The sequence below is a fragment of the Cannabis sativa genome, chromosome X (assembly GCF_029168945.1).
Source record: "Cannabis sativa cultivar Pink pepper isolate KNU-18-1 chromosome X, ASM2916894v1, whole genome shotgun sequence".
Lineage (NCBI taxonomy): Eukaryota > Viridiplantae > Streptophyta > Magnoliopsida > Rosales > Cannabaceae > Cannabis > Cannabis sativa.
In genome coordinates, this window is record NC_083610.1 from 44,289,856 (window position 1) to 44,300,573 (window position 10,718).

The 10,718-nt window shown below is 32.3% G+C and overlaps 1 protein-coding gene across 1 annotated transcript; it reads right to left on the reverse strand.

Annotated features, from left to right (window-relative positions):
• Window positions 1–857: 857 nt before the first annotated feature.
• Window positions 858–1,268, reverse strand: LOC115709077 (egg cell-secreted protein 1.1). Its single transcript, XM_030637114.2, has one exon. It carries the CDS (start codon window positions 1,266–1,268, stop codon window positions 858–860), a length of 411 nt encoding a protein of 136 aa, XP_030492974.2.
• Between the last annotated feature and the right edge of the window lie 9,450 nt (window positions 1,269–10,718).

The following is a 10,718-nucleotide window of genomic DNA, read 5'->3' on the forward strand; positions in this document are numbered from 1 at the left end:
AGGTGATAATACAAGAGAAATTTGTTAAACTTACCATTTCAAATACTAAAATTTATAAAATAACTTCACTTAATTTACTCTATGCGACCATGATGGTCGCACAGTGTGAATCTATAGTTGTTTTGTGACTATAATAATCGTTTTTGGTCGTACAGTATAATTCATGGCTGTTTTTGCAACCATAGAAAGTTATTTTGGCTAAAACACTCATGATATAATAGGTGGTATGAAGAAGAATAATAATTTGTATTATGTTATCCTTTTAGTTATCTCTATTGTAATTATTATTTTTGTTTTGTTTTATATGCATTTCAAATATGTTAATTCTTTCCTTGAAAAGAAAATGCTATTTTTTTTTTATATTTGTCACAAATATATCTAACAATAAATTAAATGAAGTGAAGCTCGAGAATTTACTGAAAATTACTTATGGACTCATATACAGATAAGATACCGAATTAGATAATATTTGTGTAATAAGTTATGTTATATGGGATTTACGTATACCCATAATTGCTGTTATAATTTAAATTGAGAAACTTTTTTTTATTGACAGAAAAAAATTAGTTATGTATCCATTTGAATTTTCTTATATTATTAGGGAAACACAATTTTTCATTTAAAGGATCAATACACCAAAACATATATTCAATTAAGAGTAACTAAAACACAAAATGTTAAATAAGAAAAACACAAACTTCATACCATATATATTAAAAGAAAAAAACGTAAACACACATATATAGATAGATAATTTACTTGAACCAGTTAAACAGCAATAGTACTATAACTCCAAACAAACTGACACCAAAAAACCCAAATCAAACACATAACAAAAAAACTTAAAATATAATAATTCATGGAAACAATTTCCCATGAAGAGTTTTAGTAGTAGTAGTTTGTTGATCATCACAATAATCTTGGAGAACATCAACTTCTTGATTAGTAAAACCAATGGTTCCAAACATGGCTGGCCAACATTGCTTCCCAATGATCCTTATGGCTTGGCAACAACTTGGACCCAAATAAGTCTCTCCATTCAGAAAAAACATTATCACTTCGGTTGTACACGATTGCAGCTCGATCAACGAGTCCCAACAATTATTCGACGATGATGATGAGTCTAGTTTCAGCCGAGATATGAGCTCGTTATGATCGTCATGATCATTTCTGACCCGAGCCATTGATGTTGGCAGAGCCAGAGCCAGAAACACTAGAGCTAAAACCAAAAGAGTTGTATTGTTGAGAGAATATTGGGTGGTGGCCATTGTTTTTTTTTTTCACTTTAATTTTGTGTGTTTAGTTGTGATTACTGATTAGTGAAATTATTTGGCTGGTGTGGTTTATTATTTATAGAATGGTGTAATAATGCTTAATTATATGCTAATTAATTGTATTTATTATGTGGTGAGAGTTATAGAAATGAAAAGACTCGATCATAATAATGAGGAACCTTTTAATTAACAATATCGATCGTAAGTAACCTTTTAAGTTTCTCATAATTCAATTCACATAAATGATTATATAAATTATGATCCTAATTAGTTTCGATAGTGAGATATATATGTATATATATATTATTACATTTATTTCCTTTAATTATGATGATCATGTTTTGGTATTCCAATTTGGATTGTTTTATCATTTTTAGAAAACGGCTGTCCAAATATTTATTACCATCGTCTCTCGCTTTTCTTTTTTCTTCTAATTATCGCATGTGATTAAGGTCTATATATATAATTAATAATTAATTTTTTTTTAACAAATGCACAACTAGTTTCAGTTTAAGATTTTTTTTTTTTGAAGAAAAACATAATTGGAGTTTTATTTCCCTCAAAAATTTATAAAAGCATTTCATATAATAATTTTTATTTTATATAAAAAAATTATCTTTAATTTATATTATTTTTTATTCCTTCTTATATTCTCAAAAATATACATATAACATAAATATAAAATATCTTTTAAATTTAAAACAAATAAATATGAAAAAAAATATATATATTAAGATTGATTTTTTAAAACTAATCAAAGTTATTATTCTTATAATATTAAAGTGCACTTGTAAGAAAAAAAACAAATATTAAGGTGTTCTTTATAATGTTATGGGATGCAAATATAATTCTCAACTTTTTCTATTTGAAAAAATATGAATAAAATATCTTAAAATTTTATGCCTAAAGTAATATATTTTAAAATTTTAAAAATATGACCATTTTATGATAAACTCAAAAATATTCTTCTCATTTTCAAACTTCAACTCTCTCTCTTCCTCTATCTCTCTCGGTTCTCTCTCAACATCTCACCCTCACCAAAACTGAACCTACCCCTCACCGTCTACATAGACCGCCTATACAGACGACCACCGTGAGACCCGACTACCTCCGAGATGTTGAAGGTAAGCATTCGGCCCAATTTTTTTTTTAATTTTTGTCATTGTGTTTTTTTTTTGGGTAATTTATGATAGGTAATGTTGTCAAAAGAATAAATTGAATGAGTAATGTTTGTTATCTGTGAGTAGATGGCCAGATCTGAATTTTGAGCAAAAAACTGGTTTTTTTATCAGGCCCGATGGTGGTCCGATAGTGGTCCGATGCCATCCTGTTGTTAAAATGAGTAAAGGTTGAAGACGAAGGTCCGATGGTGGTCCGATGGTAGTCCGATGATATGGTCTGATGGGGTCCGATGGTAGTCCGATGGTCACCTGATGCTATTTTTTTTATGTGCAAAAAACATAAAAAACATGGGTAGCAGATATGGTCTGATGAGGTCCGATGGTAGTCCATTGGTGGTCCGATGGTCACATGATGCTACTTTTTTTATGTGCAAAAACATAAAAAAAAAAATTAAAAAAAATTTGGGTAGCATATATGGTCCGATGGGGTCCGATGGTGGTCCGATGGTCACCTGATGCTATTTTTTTTTTTTTATGTACAAAAACATAAAAAAAAATTGATAGCAGATATGGTCTGATGGGGGTCCGATGGGTCTGATTGTGTCCGATGTGGGGTCCGATTGTGTAAATGGGGGGTATTTTAGGGATATTATAAAAATTATCATATCCTACAAATAGTGGAAATTACGTGTAGTATGGCTTTTTTAAATGTTTTATGATAAATATGGCATAGTTTAGTTTGGACACTTTTTATGGCTTTTTTAAACTTTGGACGCGTTTTATGGGTTTTTAAAACCCATACATTTGGAATAAGTTGAAAAATGTCTCTTTTATTAGTCAATTAACTAAATTTACCTCTAATTTTGTATTTATTTGAAACATACCTCTTTTTATATGTATTGTACCCAAAATACCCTGACATAAGAGAGTCATATGAAGAGTATCTTGAAGTGACATGGGCGAAATTGGTACAATGTTTAAAAAAAGAGGTAAAAATGACAGACTTTAAAAAAGAAAGTAAAAATGAAGAGGACAATATAAAAATGGTATAGAGTGTAATTTCCTGTTTGGAATGTATGTTTAAAGAGCCCATATTTTATTGTTTGTAGTTTATGTAGGTTATTTTAGTCATTTTATATTTTCAAATTTTTGTATTTTTTTTTTACATAACCATTTTTTTTGGGCTACACAGGTCATCTTCTTGCACAATTTTTGTCTTTATTTCCAACTGCTAAGATGTATTACTTACTGTTTTTGGGCTCAGACTGAGCAACTCAGAAGAAATGGGGAAGGATTTGTCTGGGCTGTTAGTAATATCTTTGGAGGAACACCAAAGCTCATCAGCATTACCCAGACTTGTTTAACCAAATACAACATCATCTTGCTGCAAAATCATCACTTGTAAGGATATTTAGTCAGATGGCTACCATTATGCATAAAATATATGAGAAAAAGTAAGAAAAAACAAATGAAAAGGAGGGTAAATAAATGCTATGAATGGAAGTGTAGCAGAAAATTTATCAACACATACACTTGGGAGGGTAAATAAATGCTATAAATGGAAGTGTAGCAGAAGACAGATGTCTTTTTTCTAACTTTTTTTTTATTTTGGGTATGATTTGTGTTGGTATTAGGTATAAACTTTTAGTAAGTACTAGATTTGTGTTTTATTTGTTGATTTAAGTAGTTTTGATTTTTAGATTTTTTTTGTGTTCATTGTTTGTTTATTTTTGGACATTTTCATTATGTGTTATTTTTATTTTAATTTTTCATTCAAGTTTCATTTGTAGACTTTATTATTAGTATCCCTCTTTAGCCTATATTTATGATTTTCATTTTTTAGGTTGTTTTTCAAATTGGTTTTAATGTTTGTTATTTTATCATTTTATTAATTGCCCAAATCATGTGTTATTTTCGGTTTTGTTGGTTTGATTTGTTTCGGTTTTTTGTGAAACTGATTTTTATATTTATTATCATGATTGATAAGTTCTTTGTGTCTAATTTTTTTTTTGTACTTTGATTCTTTATCAAATGGAAAGTAAATCAGAATCCAAAGTTTCCTTTGTACTTCTATCAAGGCTAAAGGTCGACCAAGAAAATCTTCACGGCAAGCTAAAATATGTTTTATGTTTTTAATAAAATTAGTTTTTAATCTTAAGTTTTATTTTGATTTCTTTTTATTGATTCTCATGAAACCTGGTTTTAATTTTTTTTTATTAGGATGCTTCTGTTGAAGAAGAAAACACTGTTAAAGTTCAAATGAGGAAATCTCCCCGTAAATCTAAAGTATGTTCTATGTTTTTATTGAATTTAGTTTTTGTTGTTTATTCATTTTTTCTTTTATGAATTTTTTTTTGGATGAAACTGATTTTTTTCTTGTTTTGTTTAAGGGTGCTACTGTTGAAGAAGAAATTTCCATTAAAGCAGCAACAAAGAAATCTCCCCGGAAACTTAATGTATGTTTTAAAGTTTTACTGAAACAGGTTTTGCATTTTTTTTTATGTTTCATTATTGTTTCCTAATTGTATTTTGTTTAAATTTTTCAAGTCTTTGTTCCACCAAAATTGGTTCTTATCTTTTATATGTTAGTTCCTGTGTTTTGAGTATGTTATGTGAAACCAGCTTTTTGTATTTTGTAATTTGTTATTCTTTTTCTTTGTGTTTGTTTATGATTTATTAATTTGTTCTATTTTTCTTTTGTTTATTTTTTCAGAATGATAAACAAGAAGTTAAAGTTGATGATCCAAATTTTGTTACTGAGAAACACCATAGTAAGAAGGCTTCTAATGTCCATCAACCGGACGATGATGATAATTTTTAACTGATAAGGTTGTCGTGGAAGTCGTTGCAACCAAAAAAAGGAAGTCTGTTAGTGATAACGCTAGTGCGTCAAAGAAGAGTAAAACTAAGACTGCTGTGAAAGATTCTAATTCGGTATGTCTTGTTGTTTTCTTATATTTTTTGGTTGATATGTGTATTGTATTGTTTAAATAAATTTTATTTTTTAGTTGTATGAATTTTAGTCTCTTTGTTTGTTTTAATAGTGTTTTTTTTTTTTTTTCTTTTTTTGTAGTTTCCTTTAATTGAATTGTGTTTTATATTTGTTAGCAAAAAGTGTGCGAATCTAATGTTGTTGATGATGAGAAACTGGTTAATGCCATTAAGAAAGATAAAAAGAAACCAGTTTCTAAATCCCATGCGAAGAAGAAGAGTGAGACTCATGTTAATGCTGCTCCCTTAGTAATATTTCTTATCAAAAGAAACTGGTTTCTGTTAGAAATACTGTAAATCTGTATATAGCCCTAATTAATTCAAGAGAATCAAACAATAAAATTAAGTAATAGCGGAAGCGTACCGGAGTCCATAGAATCGATTTTGTAATAACCTTAGATTGGTATGATCTTCCAATTTTTTGCATCAAAACCTTCTCTCTGGAACTTTTGTTTTCTTGATGATGGGGATTCAAGAATACGATATGAAGCGATGCAAAAAATGGGGACCAATACCTGTTTAAATTAATCCTTTTTGACTATTTCCAATTTGGCCCCTCATCAAATTAGAAATTGTCTAATTGGTATCCACATATTAAAATCATAACAATCATGCCCTTAAGTCATAAACTTTATTCCAAAATAGACCACATAAATTTGACTTATTTATTTGATGACCCAACACACATTTTATATATACAATTGTGACCCCAATAAATTCTAACAATCTCCCACTGGGTCACATATGTATACATATAAATGTGTTAACCTTATTGAGCTCATAACTTTGTCATCATAACCATAGGCATGTGCAATCTCGTCCATTAACTATATCAACATAGGATCAAAGCGATTTTCGTTGTATCAATCACAACTAAACCCATCAATGGTCACATACATCAATATAGCCAAATGACATAGATCAATCATGATAATGTGGTATGAAAATTACATGCATGGTGATCTATTCATGTCAATTTTCAATTGGTCCTACTTTACTTTATGGAGATCAAAACTTTAGCTTAAATGTACAAAGTGAAATAAACTGAATAACATAATTTCTGATCAGAAAAATATCCAAATACACATGTTTCATAAAACAAATAAAACACACTAAAGACAAACTCCCACTGAATCTAGATATCTTCATAATCTAAAACACCCATACGAGCAGTGTGCTCATGAAAGACCTTGGGTGGCAAACCCTTAGTAAGTGGGGTCTCGCAATCATGGAGTTTGTACCTAAGTGTTCTATACAAATCGTCCACTTTGTACCCTTTCTTTTACAACAAGGAACTTGATGTCAATGTGTTTTGACTTCGTCGAGCTCCTATTGTTGTTGGAATACAATACAGCTGATTTATTGTCACAATACAACTTAAGTGGTCTTTCAATTCCATCCACAATGCGCAGCCCAGTGACAAAGTTCCTCAGCCATATACCATGGTTGGATGCCTCATAACATGCAACAAATTCTGCTGCCATGGTGGATGAAGCTATGAGTGTTTGTTTTGCACTCCTCCATGATATAGCTCCACCACCTAACAAATATATGTAGCCCGAAGTAGATCTCCTACTATCTTGGCATCCCGCAAAGTCAGAGTCAGAGTATCCAATGATCTCAAAGTGATCTGACCTCCTATATGTGAGCATGTACTCTCTTGTTCTCTTCAAATATCTCATAACCTTTTTGGCTGCTTTCCAGTGATCAATTCCTGGATTGCTTAAGTATCTGCCTAACACTCCAACAATGTACGCTATATCCGGACGCGTACAAACTTGAGCATACATAAGACTCCCAACAGCTGAAGCATAAGGAATCTTTTGCATTTCTTGAATTTCAAGGCTTCCTTTAGGGCATTGTTTAAGACAAAATTTGTCTCCTTTAACGACAGGGGTATCACCTGGTCTACAATCTTGCATGCCAAACCGTTTGAGTACTTTATCGATATAGCTCTTTTGTGATAATCCAAGAATACCCCGAGAACGGTCTCGATGTATTTGAATTCCTAAAACAAAAGAGGCGTCACCAAGATCTTTCATCTCAAAATGCTTCGATAGAAATCTCTTGGTTTCGTGCAATAAGCCTATATCATTAGTGGCAAGCAATATGTCATCGACATATAGAACCAGAAATATGCACTTACTCCCACTAAACTTATGATACACACAATCATCAACAGCATTCATCTCAAAACCAAATAAGAGAACCACTTGATGAAATTTGTGGTACCATTGACGGGAAGCTTGCTTGAGTCCATAGATGGATTTTTTTAATTTGCAAACCATTTTCTTTGGGTCACCAACCACAAAGTTTTCTGGTTGCTCCATATAAATTGTCTCATCAATGTCTCCATTGAGAAACGCTGTTTTAACATCCATCTGATGTAACTCAAGATCAAAGTGAGCAACAAGTGCCATTATTATCCTGAAAGAGTCTTTCGATGAAACTGGAGAGAAAGTCTCTTTATAATCAATGCCTTCTTTCTGAGTATAGCCTTTTGCTACAAGACGTGCCTTAAACCTCACCACATTACCATTTTCATCCCTCTTGGTTTTAAATATCCATTTACAACCAATTGGTTTTATACCTTCTGGTAATGGGACAATTTTCTAAACTTTATTGTCTTGCATAGACTTATTCTCTTCATTCATGGCATCATTCCACTTTTGAGAGTTAGAACTTTTCATGGCCTGATGAAAGTTGATTGGATCATCTTCCATCATTCCAATGCCATCCTCATGTTCTTGAAGATACACTATGTATTCATCTGGATTAATAGCATTTCTTCTTTCTCTAGTGGATCGTCGCAAAGGCACTTGTTCTTGAGGTTGTTGAGTTTGTACCTCTGGGGTTTGATTGACTATGTTTGGTTGCTCTTGATCTAAAACTTGATCAATATTAGGAATGGAATCCTGAATATTGTCAAAAGCAACTATTGGAATAGGAATCAACTCATCTTCAAGAGAAGTGGTTGATTCTAAATCCTCCTCAAAAACAAAGTCTTTAACCGTATTTCTCCCCCCAAACTCAATATCCTCAAAGAACTTTGCAGTTCCCGTTTCAAATATATTTTTTACTTTGGGATCATAAAACTTGAAACCCCTGGATCGTTCGTAATATCCAATAAAGTAGCTGCTCACAGTTTTAGGTTCCAGCTTCTTTTCATTTGGCCTATAAGGCCTAGCCTCAGCTGGACATCCCCAAACATGAAAGTGCTTAAGACTGGGCTTTCGCCCTGTCCAAAGATCATAAGGTGTTTTTGCAGCTGCTTTGGTTGGTACCCTATTCAAAATGTAGGCTGCTGTCTTAAGTGCCTCTCCCCAGAGTGATTCTGGTAAGGTTGAATGACTGATCATACTCCTTACCATATCTTTAAGAGTACGGTTTCGTCTTTCAGCAACACCATTCATGCTAGGAGATCCTGGCATAGTGTACTGTGGGACAATTCCACACTCCTCTAGATATCTGGCAAAAGGTCCTGGACGTTGTTCACCTGAGCCGTCATATCTGCCATAGTACTCACCACCACGGTCAGACCTGACTTGCTTTATTCTTTTGCTAAGTTGATTCTCAACTTCAGCCTTAAAAGATTTGAACACGTCCAACACTTGAGACTTTTCATGAAGTAGAAATAGGTACGCATATCTTGAGTAATCATCTATGAATGATACAAAATATCGTTGACCATTCCAAGAAGGTGTAGGAAATGGCCCACAAATATCTGTATGTATCAACTCTAAGACATCTATAGCTCTTTTCGCACCCAATTTCTTTGTTTTGGTCTGTTTGCCTTTGATGCATTCAATACAAACATCAAAGTCTGAAAAATCAATTGAATCTAAAATTCCATCAGACACAAGTCGCTCAACTCTATTTCTAGAGATGTGACCTAACCGTTTGTGCCATAAGGAACTTGATTTTTCATTATCCATTTTACGCTTAGTACCACGTGATTCCACATTCAAGGTTTCATTATAAGAAGCAACAATGTCAAGCAAATATAAGTTGTCATAAACCATAAATGAACCAGTTCCAACAGTATTTGAATTAATAGATAAACTAAAGTAATTGTTTCCAAATGAACAACAATAACACAATTTGTCCAAACAAGAAATAGAAACCAAATTCCGTCTAAAAGACGGTACAACAAAAGTATCTATTAAGTCCAAATAGTAACCAGTACTTAACAACAACCTAAAATGCCCTATTGCTTCTACATTTACCGACTTGCCATCTCCCACATAAATGCTTCTTTCAGCATCATTTGGCTTTCGGTAACTCAGGCAACCCTGCATAGAAACACTGATGTTAGTAGTAGCACCAGAATCTAACGACCAAGTGTTTCTTGGTACTGAAGCTAAATTTACCTCAGAACAGACCAAAGTAAGAAATGTACCTTTCTTTGTTCGCCATGCAAAATACGTAGCACATTCCTTCTTCATGTGTCCTTTCATGTTGCAAAAGAAACAACCATCATCACTGTTGGTTTGAGTTTGTTTCTTATGTGCAGGACCTGTTGGGTTTTATGCCCTAAATAAAACTCATTTCAATATAATCAGATTTACTTATTAATATAGATCAGAAATAACATTTAATGTTGCATGGTTCACATGATTTATTTCATGATTATATGTACATAATGTATGAATTCATATGAAACCCTTTTCACATACTTGATCCTGTTTATTGTGCCGTCAACACATTGGAAAGTAAACATGACTATGTGAATAAAGTTTCCTAGATTTATCAGACACAGGGTTTTACTGATATGATAATCTACAACAGAGTTTACTTGCATTTGGAGAAGTGCTATGTTCTTTCCAGAGCATTGGTTAAAGTAAAGCTCAGGTTGGATGCATGGAGTATGCATCGAAAGGGACCGATATTGAACTTTGACTTAGATTTAATTAAACTTACCGTAAAATCTATTCAAGTCAATATCGCCTAGTTGATCCTAGATCAAATGATCTTAATCCTGTTATGATTAGGCTCAATCTTGAAAGGCTATTCGTGTTCCTTGAATTGTTAGTTAAGCCTACTTTTAGGTCAGGGTGATACATACTTTTTGGGAACACGGTAGTCCAATTGAGTGGGAGCGCTAGCATAAACAAGGAATCTATAGCTTCTATCTGGCGAATAGTAAGCAAAGGATGATCTCCTTCGAGCTTGACCAAACGAAAATAAATGGTGGAGATCTCATTTCACATAAGCTGAAATATCATTTATACGGGGTCAAGTGTTTTAAGGATAAAATACATAGTAGGGTGTTACGGTAATTTAATCCCTTTACTGTGTAGATCATTCATATAGAGGATAATTGATCAAATTA

Coding starts and splice junctions, on each gene's coding strand:
- LOC115709077 (XM_030637114.2), bottom strand. CDS start 1,268: ATGGCCACCACCCAATATTCTCTCAACAATACAACTCTTTTGGTTTTA.